This window comes from Scaptodrosophila lebanonensis, unplaced genomic scaffold, assembly GCF_003285725.1.
Source record: "Scaptodrosophila lebanonensis strain 11010-0011.00,11010-0021.00 unplaced genomic scaffold, SlebRS2 tig00000053-arrow-pilon, whole genome shotgun sequence".
Lineage (NCBI taxonomy): Eukaryota > Metazoa > Arthropoda > Insecta > Diptera > Drosophilidae > Scaptodrosophila > Scaptodrosophila lebanonensis.
Window position 1 is genome coordinate 213645 of NW_022060548.1, and position 16704 is coordinate 230348.

Below are 16704 nucleotides of genomic sequence, written 5' to 3' on the forward strand. Positions count from 1 at the left end.
CATATGTATATAGAATGCATCTTTCACTATTAGAACAAATGTCCTACAACGAAATCTTTCTCATTTTCGTAGTCTAACTTGCACCAAATGAACGCAATTATATGGATTGAACATCTTATATCATTATATATACATATATGTAATTTTTTTGACATGATTTGAGGTCGTAAGAGTACCTATATAAAGTCATATATAGTTGTATTTCAGCAACTGATTTAGTAATTTGAAAAATACATACATATGTTTGTAACAGAAATTCGTCAGTGTGTCCATACGGCTTATGGGAATTAAAATTCACTTTGGTGACTAACTCCATTGTTGTTATTATAACGGCTATTTGCTGTGATTTTATTTAGCAAATAAAGTGTACTCGAATTTGGATTTTTTGATTGTCCCACCATTTAATACTTTTTGATTTAACCCTTCATATGTCTATGATGTATATCTGCAACATACCGCTTAATCTCAATTATTTTATAATGTATGCGCGAAATTTTTAAAGTTTCTATTTGATGTAGTTCTACACATGGTACTTTAAGTGTTTTTGATTTGGTTACACTGAAAAGTGAATTGAAATTATTTTCACTTTTGGCGCCAACTTTGTGACTCGTGGGATGCCAGCTAATTAGAAGATTTAAGTAATAATTTTTTTCTATATATAAAGTACAACTAAATGCAATGAATGTGGGGTCGTATTATGCTTTAATAAAAATAATAATTTTTTTAAAATTTTCATTTACAGACATTTTTTTTACCCCAAAAACAACTTTAATGTAAAAATAAAACACATCTTTTTTTGTAAAAAATATACAAAATCACAAAATTTCAAAAAACCAAAAAACACGTATACTTTAATTTTGCTTCTATCTTCTTCTATCTAATGGAAAAATCCACATTGAAATCAGAAAAAGTCATACGAAGGGTTAAAGGAATTCAAATGTTGATCAACGCTCAATTCTGAGAAATTTGTTTGATGACGACGTTTATTTATTATTTATTTATTTGATAATAATTACACCTCTATAGCGGTACCCATGTAAGCACATAGTAAGTATGTCACCATTGGGAAGCCTCCTTAGTCAGAGTTTTGTTTGTTACTCTTCGATTTCTCCTGCTTCTTCAGCCCTACTATCTCATATTCTTGGAGCCTATGCCGTTTGATATATCTCTGCACAAAGGGCGCCAGCAGATTCTCATCAACTTCTGCCACATTCTGTCGTCCAAATACCAATGTGGCCATATTGGATAAAATAATAGCAAGTGAGGCGCCCAATGTAGTGTACCACAGAAAAGAGATATGATAAATGGAAGATCCACTCGTTGGTTCACTGTGGGGAAAGGCAATGTACTTGTATATACACATCGGGGGATCATTAATGTTCGCTTACTATTCAATGGACGAATTCAGATAGCGCCCCATATCGAACTCATAACTGCAGTTCTCCACCGAAACCGGTAGCTTGGTGTGTCGAAAACTTCCAGTTACATTGGCAATTTGGGCATTAACACAAATCCAAGCCATCGTTAAGAATGAGGCAATGCTGCCCACAAAGACGCTCTAAAGTTCAATGTAAATTAAAGAAAGTCTTAATGGTAAATCATCCTTAATCTTATCTGAAAAACTTAGTGTACCTTCTCGCCCACCCAAGGCATCAGCATTCCAACTGTAAATATTCCCAGCATCGGACCATACAAGCTCGACTGAAGTGTAGCTGAGAGCTGTAGGACCATGCCAAGCTTCTCCACCACATAAACGAGGCCAATGGAACTGAGGCCGAAGACCACCACCACTGCCCGCATAGTGAAGGCAACAGTTCGCTCCGTCATTGGCTTGACCATGCGCGGCTTTACAAAGTCCTCCAGGATAACTGCGGCCAGAGAGTTCAGCAGTGTCGATAGAGAGCTCAAGGCAGCACTGAAAACCGCCGAAACAAAGAGACCTGGTAAGCCTGGAATGAATCCCAGCACTTGCATCACCAGAAGTGGAACCAGCTGATCCCGTTGCTTAGCCAACTGGTTAAGGAGCGAGGGGTAACTCATAATTTAGTCTCTGCTGCTAGTAGGAATCGCTTTAATTTGGAACTTACACCCGTGGACATTGGATCGCAGTCGTGAAAGGTCGCATAGCACACAAGTCCTACATAGGCGCACCCCAAGAATAGCAGCACTAGACCCATAGAAAATGTTATAAGTGTTTTTTTTATGTCCGCAAGAGACGGCAGTGACATGAAACGCTGTATAGTGGTTTGGTTAATGGACGTGCTTTGCAGCTTAAAGAAGATGCCGCCCACAAACACAGAGAATATGCTCATTCGCACCGTTGGATCTAAACTAACTCTGAAAAAGCATACGTTTATTATTAAAAAATATAAATATTGTGTGTGGGGAATACTTACTCGGGTGTGTTGAGGCGACCGCCTTCCAGATTGCGCTGCCAAAGCACACTCAGACCGTTACCATCGCCCAGATCCATGGTGCCCTTAACGCACACTGCAAAGACCGAACCAAACATAATAAAGCTCTGCATCACATCTGTCCAGACCACGCCCCTAATTCCGCCCACACAGGTGTAAAATGTGCAGATGCCGATAACTATTGGGGTAATTACGTGTACGCCTATGCCGGTCACTTGATTAAAGGTAAGCGCGGGCACATATACGGCTATGGGTAACCATATGATCTGCAACAAAAACCTTGTAACTCCTTTTTTCTTAGGTATACTATATAGTCGAACGTACCGCTTTCAGGACGAAAAGGGAGGCTCCAAACAAACGCATACGGCGACTAAAACGTTTCTCAAAATACTGAAAAAGGAAGATTTTTGTACAAGTATATATTATAAAGGAATAATACAAGATGTTAGTTTCTGCAACAGCTTTAGGCAATAGACTTAGAATTAACTTCAAACAAGGGTTCGATTTTGTATCATATTTATTCGCTTAAAACGTAAGCTAGCATACAAATACATAGTACGTAGATATCTTCATTATAAGTTAGAACTGAATAGTGTTCCAACCTTTCCAGATCATCACTGGTCAACGTCATAGCTGGATACACTCTTATAGTCTCCATACCAGTATTTATGCAGCACTGGGGCCACTAGCTCCATCTTAACCTCGCGCACGTCCTGCTTTCCGAAGAATAGTGTGGCCACGAGGGAGCAAAGTATTGTGCCCACGGATCCAATTGCCGTATACCATAAGAAGGAAATTTCATGCACACTATGCATACCGGATTCCTTTGGCACTCTACAACGACAATGTTAACAGAAAGGCAATATCACAGAAATCATGACTACAATCAAACATTTAATAAGACACATTAACGTACGCGCTCGTAGTGCTGTTCCAATTGGCAGGCAGCACAAAATCGTAGTCGCATTCCTCCACCGACACAGGCTTCGTGGGAAAGGACATTTGGCCAGTTGCCAATGCAATTTGTGCACGCACCACCACATATCCCGTGAAGGTTGTTGCAATTGAAATGCCAGTAAGCAGGCTCTGTGAGAGAGAAAATGGTGGAAAAATATCCAAGTAAACGGAGTGTGCATGACTTAGACGAAGAGACAAACCTTAGTATTAACAAAAGGCAGCAGCATACCAACGGTAAAAGCGCCCAAAAGGGGGCCGCAGGTTATGGAAGCCACTGTCGAGGACAGCTGCATCACCATGCCAAGTTTTTCCACAACCGGCACACTCGCCATCGAAATCAAACCGAAGATTAACACAACACCACGCAACACATATGCAGTTTGACGTTCCGTGAGAGGTCGGCTGCGATACGGCTCGACAAAGTCTTTTAAAATGACTGCGGACAGGGAATTAAGTGCGGTGGACAGCGAGCTAAGGGCAGCGCTAAAAACGCCGGCCACAAACAGGCCCACAACTCCTGGAACGGAGCCAGCACTTTGCATTACATAAAGCGGTATAACCTGATCCTTGGCCCGTGCAAGCTGCGAATAAGAGCAATAAGTCATTCAGATAAATAATTAATTTACGACCACTTTTACTTACCCCAGTGGTTATGGGGTCGCAGTGGTAGTACTCAGCAAAGGCGAGTATCCCTATGTAGATGCACATTCCCATCACTAACAGAAATCCAACCATCGACAGAACCAGAGCCTGCCTAACCGCCTTCATGTTCGGCAGCGTGAGGAAGCGCTGCACAGCCGTTTGATTGATGCAATTCGCCTGAAGCTTGAAGAAGGCTCCACCAATCAGTAGGGCCCCAACACCCATGCGCACCGTCGGATCTAAAGTCATGCTGCAGAAATACGAGACAAAAATTAGATAAAAAATATAGTTTTTGTGGTTACCCGCCATACGTACTCGGGCCCCACCAAGCGATCGTACTGATCATTGCGATCCAGTACCACGCCCAAGCCGCCCAAGTCTGCAGTGCCCTTAATAATCACAAATATCATGGCGCCAACCATGACAATGCACTGAATGACATCAGTCCAGACCACACCTTTAATACCGCCCTAAAACAAGGAGAACATTAAAAATGTGGACAGATCCTACAGGCTTAGGGACCTCTTACAACGCTCGTATAGACAATGCACACAAGGCTGGTTACGGGCACAATCAAATGGACGCTGACGCCGGAAACTAAAAGAAAAATGGCAACACTCAAAGGATGCTAAGTATTTTGAAAAAGTCATGGCTCCTACCTTGATTTAGAGTAAGAGCAGGCACATAGATGCATATGGGTTGCCAAAGAATCTGCAAAGGAGATTAGGATGCAAAGGAAGTTTAGAAATAAAAGAGTTTAAAAAGGAAGCTTTACTCACGTTCATCACGACAAATAAGCAGGATCCAAAGATTCGAATACGATAGTCAAATCGTCTTTCAAAATACTGCGTTCAAGGGCCAATAAAAAATATAGAAAAGAACAACAGTGTTATCGAAATGTGGGGGCTATATACAAATGAGTGTTTAATGAGGACGATTCGGCAGTAAGAACGAGAACAGAAATAAAACCCAATTGCTTTTTTTATAGACAGTGCAATTTTATTAAAAAAATGAAATATCGTTTAACGGCTGCCTGATATCTCAGATAAAACAGGGCTAGCCACATCATGTTGGTTCTTTCTTCTGAAGAGTTCCTCCAAGTCCACAGGCTGGTAGTCCTTTTTGGGTAGGAAACGTCGCATGCAGGGCGTAATCAAAGCCGGATCCAATTGTGATACATCCTGCCAACCAAAAACAGTGCTAGCTATTAAGGCAACCGCCGTGCAAATGAATCCGCCTAGTCCTGTGTACCAATAGAAGGATAAGTGGTACAGGTTTCGCTCCGTCGATGGACTGTTGAATAAAAATATTGTGTTCAATGCTACTTGAATGAATCATTCGATTACGTGTAATCGTGCAAAGCCTTCCAAACAGTTGCATTGTCGTAGGCGTAGGAGCATCCTTCAACGGAGACTGGCATTTTGGGATACCGTATCTCGCCATTCATTTGTGCCAACTGCGCTTGGAAGCATATCCATGCGAGGGTCACAAACGAAACAAGACTTCCCGTCAAAACACTCTGTGGATTCGTGTAATGTCATTAAACAACCTCCTCTACTTACGGCTCGTGGCACTGACCTTGGCATTAACCCACGGAAGGCAAACGCCCATAACATAAATTCCCAACAATGGACCCATTGAAACAGCCGAAGTCATAGTTGACAGTTGGACTACCATGCCCAGCTTCTCAACTACGCTCACGAGACCCATACAGGCCAGTCCAAATATGACGACGATTGCACGCAACAGCAGAGCGGTCTGGAAATCAGTGAGCTGCTTCCCCTTAACCAGTGGCCGTATTACATCCTGCGTAATAACACAAGCCAGCGAATTAAGGCCCGTGGACAAAGAGCTCAACGCTGCGCTGAACACACCCGCCACAAACAGACCCGGCAGGCCAGGATAGCTCCCAAGAGTGCGCATCATGAATAACGAGGGCAGTTGATCGCTGGCCTTGGCAAGCTGCGAACGAAGCACATACGGATGTAATGTAGTCCTTTAATTTAATTACCTTTACCTTTGTGCTAATGGGGTCACAGTCGTGGTATGCTGCATAGATCACCAGGCCCATGTAGCTGCAGAAGCTGAGCAAAATGATTAAAAGAATGGTGAAGAGCAGCATGGATTGTTTGGCGTGCTTATAGATGGGCAGCGAGAGAAAGCGTTGTATGGACACCTGATTCACGTCCGACGACTGAATCTTGTGTAATGTGCCACCCACTATAACCGCCAGCATCGACAGACGCACAGTGGGATCCCAGGTCCAACTGCAAATATTCAAGCATTACAAGTAGAGTAAGGAAAATGCTGCTAGGACTAGCAGTTTTGATTACTCTGGCGCATTCAGTCGTCCACTTTCCTCGTTCCGCTGCAGGACAACAGCAAGTCCTCCCACATCATAGGTTCCCTTAATGCAGACAGCTAGTATGGAGCCATACATAACGAAACTTTGTATTACATCTGTCCAAATTACAGCCTTAAGCCCACCCTAGAATGCCAATAGTATTCGAAAAGTTTTCTTTGATAAATTATGAACTCTTCAATCTTACCACGCAGGTGTAAAAAGTGCAAACAAGACACACAATGGGCGTAATCATATGTGTTCCCGTTCCGGTCACTGCAATAAGAATCGACTTAGTCGCTCGTAGGTGGCGTTAATAACGGTACTTACCTTGGCTAAAAGTTATGGCAGGCACATAGAGGGCTACGGGCAGCCATAAGACCTGCAAAAATAATTAGTCAGCTTCGCTGTTTCACTAAATTAAAGCGAGACTTGAAATTTGCCTAAATAAGAAGTGAAGCTCTAATTGCAGTTATTCGGCTGTTTCTCAACACTGGTGAACATTTCAACAGGCATAGTTTCAAGTCAAATTTCAGGTCCAGCGACATTTTAAAACGATTTCAGCTGAATACTCACCATGCCCACAACAAACAGCAACGAACCAAAGTTGCGAATGGAGGCGCCAAAACGCAACTCAAAGTACTAGGAAAAGTTCAAGTTGGGTTAAGATTATTAAAGTCTTCAAGCATTCAATGGGCCCAATAACGTATTGCAAGCATTTTAGTATACTTTTGAAAGCCAATTAGACGCATTACTGTGGATTAGTTACAACAAATATACAATATATCTAAACAAGACGAATTATGACTAGATCAGTGAGTGGTGTTATCCTAAAGATCAGCTTTATTAAAATTACACAGCACCAAAAAAAAGTCCCCGAAATAGAGTGCAGGTACAATGAAAGATTGCGTATTAATATTCATGGCTTGGAGGCTGCCTCTGCCGCCTCATCGAGGTTAACGCTTGCATATTGAGTCTTGTGGAAACGTCGAATACAGGGGGCCAGCAGCTCAATGTCTATATCCCCCGGTTTGTTCTGTCCAAATACCAGACTTGACAGCTGGGCTATGACAATAGCCAACGCACTTCCTACAGTGCAGTATAACAGGAAGGACATGTGATAGATTTCCTGAGCGAGTGAGAGGCTGCCGGGCCTAAAATAGAACACATAAAGCTTAGAAAAGTGGGAAATCAGAAGTGCACTACTTACGTAGACGATTCCGGTTCTGGTGTTGTGCCATTGGGAGACATATGCAACAACGACTCAAACCCATAATCACAGCCACTCGTGCTCACAGGCTTGGGGGTGTAGATTAACTCTCCAGAGCTCAAAGCCAACTGACCTTTTAAGCACACCCACGTCATTATAATGAACGAACTGCACGCTCCTGTCAAGGCACTCTAAAAATGTGAGGCTTATTCAATAGTCTTGGCAAATGGTGCAAGCACGATATACGAACCTTGGAATTGAGTCTGGGCAGTAGCAGACCTATAAGAAACAGACCCAGCAGGGGACCCATCGCCACCGATGCCATAGTCATAGACAGCTGCATAACGTGAGTGCCCATGCTTTCCACAACAAACACTAAGCAGACACTTAGAACTCCTATAAGTACCGTGGATGCACGCATAACAATAGCAGTCTGGTGCTCTGAAAGCTTTTTCTTTCGGAGAGGTTTGATGTAATCCTCGAGGACTACGGCAGCAAGCGAATTCAGACCGGTGGAGAGAGAGCTCAAGGCTGCACTAAAAACACCAGCCACAAACAGGCCTGATAAGCCAGGAAAGTCCTTCAACAATTCCATGACTAATAGAGGCACCAATTGATCCTTCGCCTTAGCCAACTAAAAAAAAGTTATTCTTCTATATATATTACACTGATTAGTTAGTCTGCCCAGAGAGGCATACCTTTGTGGTGAGCGGATCGCAATCATGATACGTGGCATAGAGCAGTAGCCCATTGTAGAAGCAAATGGCGTTCAGCAGCGTTATGCCAGTAATGAAAAGCGTGAAGGCATGTTTCACCTCCTTTAGGCCGGGCAGTGAAAGGTACCGCTGCGTAATTACTTGGTTTCCCCCAAAGTTTTGCATACCGTACGGAATGTTGCCTATTAGCATGGCGAAGAGCGAAATTCGCGTCTTGTGGTCGAAGGATAACCTGTTAACAATTATTCCTTAACTATTTTAATTCCCAACTGATTTATAAAAATTATAAATGTTTAATTGTAATTAAGACTGAACACCTAGGTTAAGTTGTATTTGTATTTAACTATAAGTTTAATTTAAGTTATAAACATAACAGCATAATTAATTTAAAAAATTTTAAATTTTTATTTAAATTAAATTTTAATTTTTCGAATTAAAAATTCTTGAAATAAGTGAGATGAGCAACAAATTTGGGATTTGAAAACCAAAATGAAAAACAATCATCGCTATTCCTGCTGAATTCAAATTAGCCAGTTTTCCAATTTTCGAACAATGCGTAATTAATTTCATACTTGTTTAGCTTGCTTAAAATCTGCTATTAACTAAAACCCACCATTTCAAGCAGATAATAAAATTGTACGCATAGTTATTTGAGAAGAATTTTGTCCCGTTTTGTACTGTTCCAATTATTAAATATTATTTTTTAAAACGAACACACTTGCCTGATCAAAGCAATTGAAATTCAAATTATTTAGCTCATGGATACTTACTCGGGCCACTCCATTCGCCCACTGTCATAGTTGCGCTGCCAAACCACACCCAAGCCGCCGACATCTATGGTGCCCTTTACTATTACGAAGACTATGGCACCCACCATGATGATGGTTTGTATGACATCTGTCCAAACCACAGCCTTGAGGCCGCCCACAGTTGTGTAAAATATGCACACTAAGCACACAACAGGCGTAATGATATGTATATTGATCCCAGTAACTGAAATTGGGAGCAGATGGCAAATAATTGGGCAATACACAGCTTAGGGCATCATCATCGGTAAACACTGCATACCTTGATTGAAAGCCAATGCTGGCACATAGATTACAATTGGCAGCCAAATGAGCTAACAGCAGCAGGAAAGCAATTTAAATTTATAAAAGTATATGGTTATTAACTATAGAAGAGCGTGAATTAAAAATTCCATTCAACTTACCGTGCCAAATGTAAAAAGTATTGAGCCCAGCAGTCGGACAACTCTGTTGAATCGCAGCTCGAAATACTGTAAATATTTTTTATGACGCATCTCGTTTGGATTTTGAATTTCACATGAACGTTTTGCAACACACACTCAAAGCCGATACAATTATAACATACATATGTATATAAATGTATTTGTCGCGTTAACATAATCGAATTGCCATTTTTTTCAATTTACAAAATTAGCCTTACAATGCAGTTTGCGTCTCAAACGATATACACTGATTGAAATTGCCCTTATTTATAAGTATATTTTGAATTTCGAAAATTCCTTAGTATTCTCATATAGTTAATACCACAAGCAACATTAAAATACCAAACGAGTACTTGTTTAGTTCAGGAAGTGTTGGAAAACATGTATTTATTTTATTAAAGCAAACGTAAGTTGCAATTATGTTTTCATGCGAATTGGTTGCCATTTTATAAAAATGATACCTTTATTCTATTAAAAGATTTCCCAATTAATATAAATTAAATTATTTAATAACAAATTCAATGAAAAACACCCACAAACAAAAATGTGGAGTTTGCTTTCAATTTGGATATAAATAGAACATTTTTTTAGTCTACTAGTTATATTTATTATCCGGATATTAAATAAACCAAGCAACTTGTCAATTATATTAAAAATCATTGATAAAAGTAAATAGTTTTCTTCAGAATTTGCTTCAGAAAAACTTGAAATTGGCTTACTTTTGTTAGAGTTGTGGGTGAATAAAAATAATAAATTATAAAATTTAAAATTTTTATTTGATGAATTAAATAAATTTTGATGCTTTAATATTCGACATTTCCCCAGAAATAAGGCAAATATGATTAGGGTGGGATTTCTTTTGTATTCGATGTCTGTCGTGAATTACTTTAAACGTATTTGATTTTGTTTGGCCAAGCTGCCCCTTTGGGTGAGGGTTTGGTTTTAAAACACGATTCGAATTTTCGACTGCTGCTACTTTTGAAACTTGATTTTGCAGATTGCATTGACTATTAAGAGTTCTTCTACCCTTGAATGCCTTATCGGGGTTATTTTAGTATTTCAGGCGCCTTCGAGCCCAACAACAATCAAATCCCAAGCAGCCACTGTCTAGACCAGGCCAAAGAAGCACGCAATAAAGGCTCAGATAACGTCTGACACGCAAAGCACACTGCTGATAAGCACTCAGGAAGCTGCCACTGCCAACATGATGACTCCTTCAATGATTTTTAGTCACAAGTCTAATAAAAATGTAATGGCCCACAAGTAAAAAATATGCCTTGAAAATTTATAAGGCAGCAATTGATAAAACTAGCATGCAAACAATCTAATTTACAATGTGTATGTAGATAAGTACATATGTAAATAAAAACAAAGCGTGAACATTAACATTTAAAACACCTTTTTCTTGCCAATATTATAATGAAAAGGCCATGCAATAATATTAAAAAAAAAAAAAAAAACGTCATGTGGAAAAATTGTAGACTTACCTCATATGTGGATGTCAGTTGTAGATTACAGAAAACAGGAAGGAAGATATACCACGATATGATTCCAGATATGGCCAGTGTGATGAGTATGAAGGCGTACTGGGTGCCGTAGACGTAGATTTCCGTTGATGTGCCCAGCAGCGAAATTCCCGATACAAAGCTAATCGAAAGCAGATTAATTATTTAATTAGCAGTGCAGTTACCTTCAATGAAAATTAATTTGCAAATTAATAGCCAATACTGCCATGCAGAAGAAGGCCAGTTACGGGAAAGGGAACGGGAACGACATAACGACCACTAATTAGTATTTGATTGATGTGGATTTATTTTTACTTTGACAAGTTTAATAGCAGACGTCCCAAATAGCATTATTACTTTTTTATGAGCAGCCAGAACAGTATAATTTAGCTTAAATTGAATTAAATTCAACAGATGAGGGTTGTTGTTTTACTTGCCAACAATTTTCCTAAACTTTGCACGGTAATGGTAAGCTAGGTTGATTCAAATAATTCACATCTTTGAGGACACGGTAGACCCCATTTGTAGGTATTCTGTATCAGCAGATCATGACGAATATTCGAATATATAAAGCTTGTTCGCGTATACATCTCTGCACAATCAGCTTCTTCCATGCCTGAGTTTATTGCCCCCCATTACAATATTTAATTTAATTTCACATTAATTTCAATTGATTGTACATGCTGTCGATCATAAAAATTCACATATACAGTGATGAAAAAAAAAAATAGAAACGACACTATTTTCTTCGTTTATTCGAATTTTCTTTCATACAAATTTTTTCTTTCAGAATGTAATTATTTTTACTAAATATTTATGAGATAAAATGCTTAAATTTAAAAAAAGAAAAGCTTTTTAAAAATTTAGGTCGGGGAAAAAACGTATTTTTCCCTTTTTGGGTTGGAAAAAAAAGTAGACCCGTTTAACTGAAAAATATTTTAATTATAATATTTCTATTAAAGACATTCTTTTTTAAATATTCTATTCATATTCCATTGTTGCAAATACAAGTGTTTCGATATTTATTGATATTATATTTATTTCAAGAAGAAGCCCTCCAATTTAACACCATCTACGGAATCGAGTTTGCGAGTTTGAGTCTTTAATTCAATATTATTATAATTGAAAATTGAAATTCTATGATTATTTAACTAATAAAAACAGGCATAAAACATGTGCATGTACGTATACCCCATGAATTAATGTTATATAGTATAAGTAGATTGATTCTAATTTCTTGTTATATATGTGTTAGACATAATAAATAAGAACGAGCTGAATGTTAAAGTGCCCCAATCTGGTATACTCTGTACCCGTTTCCTCTCCGGGTCATAAACCTTAAGCTTAAACAAATGCAAATAAACATTGCAACAATCTATAGTAGCTACTTGTATATGTAAGTTAGAGATAACCGATTTTGATGAAACTTCAGCATGGTTAGGAATTTCTTTAAACATACAAGCTGTTGTAAGTACTAAGAGCAGAATTGGAACTCAATGGAATTTAAAATAATAAATTGGAAAATAATAGGTAACATAATAATAATAATCTCACTCACAATACACTTCTAATTTGTTAATTTGTTTTGCTTTCATTTACATATAGAGATTTCGAATTCTTGTATTTTTTCTGAAAATTAATATTTTTAATTGTGCTGCCTCAGCTTTTATACTTCGTATCATAGGGATAAATAAACTAGCTTTTCAATTATTATAATATTGATATTAATTGAAGAACTGTACGGGAATTTGTATGCATTCCGGGTTTTTGATGAAAATTCTCGATCTAATTTCTATGTCAAGTCGTTTGGCCATAAGATTTTTGTATCTATAATATTGATTCTCCTATTTTAACATTCATTGAAACGTTTTAATATACGTAAAATATCAATATTTTATAATATTGATATTAACTGAAGAACTGTACTGAAATTTGTATGTATTCCGGGTTTTTGATGAAATTCTGCGTTTTAGTGAAACCCGCCTGAATGGCAATTTGTCGATCTAATTTCTATGTCAAGTCGTTTGGCCATAATATTTTTGTATCTATAATCTTGATTCTCCTATTTTAACATTCACTTAATATACGTACAATTTCATCATTCGGGTACACGATATGAAAAATCAGAGTTTGACAATCCACCTGATTTTTGGCTTTATTATTTGATTATTTTCACACTTATTCAGCCATAAATGTTACTGAGAGAGGTAATTGGCATTAAAGCTAGCTGTCTCACGGAATTTGAACTGTTTTAGGTATATGTACTTATAATTCAAAGCACATTGCTTGAATTTTGTGATAAAGGAAAATGACAACCACAAATAAATCGCTGTAATAATAAAAGACGTACAAGCAATTGTCCGTAAAAGCCTGAAACCCAAATGCCGACAAGGACGGCTCGTCATTAATGCGCTCGCAGCGCCGAACACAAAAGCAGGACACGCACCGAAAAGGTGCTTGACCACACGTGTCCTGCCCCGGGCGGCTCGGAGCATAAAACAATTGACAGATTCAAGGTCAGAAGCTGCTGTTGCGGCTGACAACTTGGAAACAAAAAGTAATTTAGGAAATTATTTGAACTTTGCATGCCAGCCCTAAAAAAGTGCCACGACTGTTTGGGTCCAAATAACTACAAGAGTCGTGCTAGAAGACAATAAGCTGGACTCCTTTTGTTTAAAATTAGCTTCTAAGTTATAACCATTATTGCACATTTTCCGAGCTTGTTCACCACTAAGCCACAGTAAAAGAAAAAACTGGCGCAAGTGTTTGGTTTTTATACTCTGTACATGAAATGTACAAGAGTATATTAGGTTTGCGCGAGCTGAAAAATGTAACAGGCAGAAGGAGGCGTGGTAGACCCCACAAAGTATATATATTCTTGATCAGCATGACAAGACGAATCGATTTAGCCCTGTCTGTCCGTCTGTCCGTCCGTATGATCACCTAGATCTCAGAGACTATAAGAGCTAGAGACACCACATTTTGCACAAAGATGCCTTATGTATGTACGCTATACGAGTTTGTTTTATTTTTTTGATTCCCCCCCCCCCCCCCCACTTCCCCCCTATGGGGGCTTTCCCGATTTTCCATTCGTATAATCGCCTATATATCGGAGACTATAAGACCTAGGAACACCAAATTTTAGTCCCAGATGCCTTGAGTAAATACGCAGAAAATGTATATTTGTATTGGAATTTCCCTCCCTCCCCCCTCTCCACCGCAAATGCGATTTTCTCTAACTCCCGTAATTCTTGGAATTTCGAACTAAAATTTTGGAAATACCACCAGTTGGTTATTATGTGTCCGTGTGTCAAGTTTCACTATGATAGACCGATTTAACAAGAAGTTATAGCCATAAATATATTTGCTGCTGCAGCGCTGCCCACGGCTGTTGTTGATGTTGCTGTTTAGTTGACTGCGAAAATGCTTACACAGACACAAATAGACGCACATAAACATACATACACTCACATAGACGCAATTGCTTTGTATATGTGCAATTATATACCCTTTACGTGAGTTCGAATACCGAGAAAGGTAAAATCGATCAAATTTTTTTAAATTTTCTTATTTTTTTTTCTATAATTATTGTAAACATATGTACAGAGTATTTCAAAGTCGGGGCACACGACTTGATCCAATTTTGATCCAAACTATATCCGCACTAAAAGGCATAAAAAAATATAGAAATGTGAATATTGAAAAGAGTTAAAAAGCCAGTAGAGTAGATAAAAAAGTGGAAAAATAGTTTATAACTATAAAAAATAAACCTTTTGCGTGAATCAAACCCACGTCTCCACATCATCACTTGTAATTTAATATCGTCACACTTTAAATGTAATATTTTAATATTAAATTTCATATTTACTAAAACACGAGATGGTGCAAAATCGACGGTAAAAATAGTTAAATGTACACGTAAATATTGAAATTTTCGTGGTTTTTTTTATCAGTGATTATTTGATAGACTATATTTAAGAATTTGTAGTTAAAAATTAAAACGAAGCTTGTTTCAAAATAAAACAAAATAAATCCACTGTATTAGAAACTGTTTTCTAATCTTAATAATTTTCAAAGGAACGCTTACACAATTTAATATAAATAACTTTTTCAAAAATGGGACTAGCAACCCTCAAATAAAAATCTTTAGATTCGTACAGTTTAATCAGAAATTAGAACTTTTTTCGGATTCAAATCAACACTTTGTAAATCAGCTATTCTGCAAAAATAAATTCAAATTTTCGGAATCGTAGCGTTTTCCGGCATACAGAGGTAATCCGTAGATAAAAATTAATACGAAGCTTGTATTCAAAATAAAACTAAACAAATTCACTTTATAAGTCTTAAAATTATGTTTACCGAATTGAATAAAAAATAAATTCTTCAAAAATGGGACTAGCAACCATCAAATGTATTTTAAAAAGTCTTTTGAATGGTGCAGTTTAATCAGAAATTGGAACTTTTTTCGTATTCAAATCAACACTTTCCGTAAATTTGATCGGTTTCTGCACTCACCTGGCCACCAAAGAAAGTGCAACTGGAAAAACTTTCATTTTGCGTCCCCCAACCAAATAATCGAGGGCCTCCGAGCCACGTCTCTCCTCAATTCCAGCGGCGCCAGCAGCATCCTTCTCATTGTTGGACACTTGGCCCTTAGTCTTCTTCTTCTTCTTCTCGATAAAGCCAAAATAGAAACCAATAAAGGCGCACACCACCAGCATGGCAACAAAAACAAAATAGTCGACGAAGCCAAAGTGTTGCAGCGATGAACTCAAATCCTTTACATTCACTTTTTCCACTATGCTGGGACTGCCACTCGTACTAGAGGAGGTTTCTGGGCTGAAGGCTGGTGTGGAGGAGATGAAGGCAACATCTGGTGTGGAAGACGTGCTAACTACTGTCTTAACAGCCATTGTGCTGCCAATAGTACTTTGTGTTGTTCCCGCTGTTGTTGTTTCCATTATCGAGACTCCGAATGCTGCTCTGCTTAGGCGTTGCACTCGAGTTTGTTTAGCTTAAGATAATTAAATAACTGCACAAGAGCACTGATCGCACCACTGGATTTTGTATTCAACAAAATCGAATCCTTTTAATTGGGATATTCGGGATCGGTTGTCTTAAAAAACACTCGACACTGGTACTGACACTGATATCTCACTTGTGCATCGCACCCAAGTGAATGGCCCCACAATCAGCGTTATACTAATACTGAGTTCAGAGCTGGCACTCATTCTGGACCTTTAATTCATAACAGATTTGTCGTGGCAGACGCTGACAACTGCATCAAAGAGCCCATAAATAACACTAACTCTGTGCTGGGGCTGAGGCTTTATCATCTTGTTCATCATTTTGTTCTGTCGTCGTGTGGTGCTCGTATGTCCAATAAAAGTGATAGACACACACCTCCACACTCTGGGCTGGTGGGTGTGTGGCAGTCTCCGAGTACGTCAGCGCCCGAGCATTATATATTTAAGTATGTAATTCTTCGCGACACTCTGGAACGGTGGCGTCTATTATTATGATTTAATTGCCAAATCATAAACTTCCACTCGCAGTCGGTATACTCGTGTTACACTGGTGTTTTTCCTAAGCCTGCCAGCCCCCATAAAAATTGTGCTTTTAGCAAATTCTGCTAACTCTTTATGCACTTGATAATGGTTGATGAATTGGAGGCCATCACCACATTGTCGT

General features: G+C 38.6%; 2 protein-coding genes across 4 annotated transcripts; both read right to left on the reverse strand.

The window, feature by feature from the left end:
* Positions 1 to 965: 965 nt before the first annotated feature.
* LOC115623422 (sodium-coupled monocarboxylate transporter 2-like) lies at positions 966 to 2380 on the reverse strand. The gene is made up of 4 exons (XM_030517744.1): positions 2088 to 2380; positions 1633 to 2013; positions 1389 to 1558; positions 966 to 1328 (listed from the first exon to the last, which is right to left on the reverse strand). The coding sequence occupies exons 1-4, from the start codon at positions 2310 to 2312 to the stop codon at positions 1076 to 1078; spliced, it is 1029 nt and encodes a 342-aa protein (XP_030373604.1). The 5' UTR covers positions 2313 to 2380; the 3' UTR covers positions 966 to 1075.
* A 533-nt stretch (positions 2381 to 2913) lies between these two features.
* LOC115623421 (sodium-coupled monocarboxylate transporter 1) lies at positions 2914 to 16223 on the reverse strand. Of its 3 annotated transcripts, none has more exons than XM_030517742.1 (10): positions 15529 to 16223; positions 10996 to 11155; positions 4793 to 4858; positions 4673 to 4724; positions 4543 to 4610; positions 4329 to 4483; positions 4014 to 4263; positions 3572 to 3952; positions 3331 to 3500; positions 2914 to 3248 (listed from the first exon to the last, which is right to left on the reverse strand). In XM_030517742.1, exons 1-10 carry the CDS (start codon positions 15972 to 15974, stop codon positions 3029 to 3031), a joined length of 1968 nt encoding a protein of 655 aa, XP_030373602.1. In that variant the 5' UTR covers positions 15975 to 16223; the 3' UTR covers positions 2914 to 3028. The 3 variants fall into 3 exon arrangements, with proteins under 3 accessions (XP_030373602.1, XP_030373600.1, XP_030373601.1); XM_030517740.1 differs by lacking the exons at positions 2914 to 3248; positions 3331 to 3500; positions 3572 to 3952; ... (3 more) ...; positions 4673 to 4724; positions 4793 to 4858 and adding exons at positions 5006 to 5306; positions 5360 to 5532; positions 5592 to 5975; ... (3 more) ...; positions 6685 to 6736; positions 6931 to 6996 and having other exon boundaries at positions 15529 to 16222; XM_030517741.1 differs by lacking the exons at positions 2914 to 3248; positions 3331 to 3500; positions 3572 to 3952; ... (3 more) ...; positions 4673 to 4724; positions 4793 to 4858 and adding exons at positions 7156 to 7508; positions 7565 to 7755; positions 7815 to 8198; ... (2 more) ...; positions 9349 to 9400; positions 9491 to 9556 and having other exon boundaries at positions 15529 to 16217.
* Between the last annotated feature and the right edge of the window lie 481 nt (positions 16224 to 16704).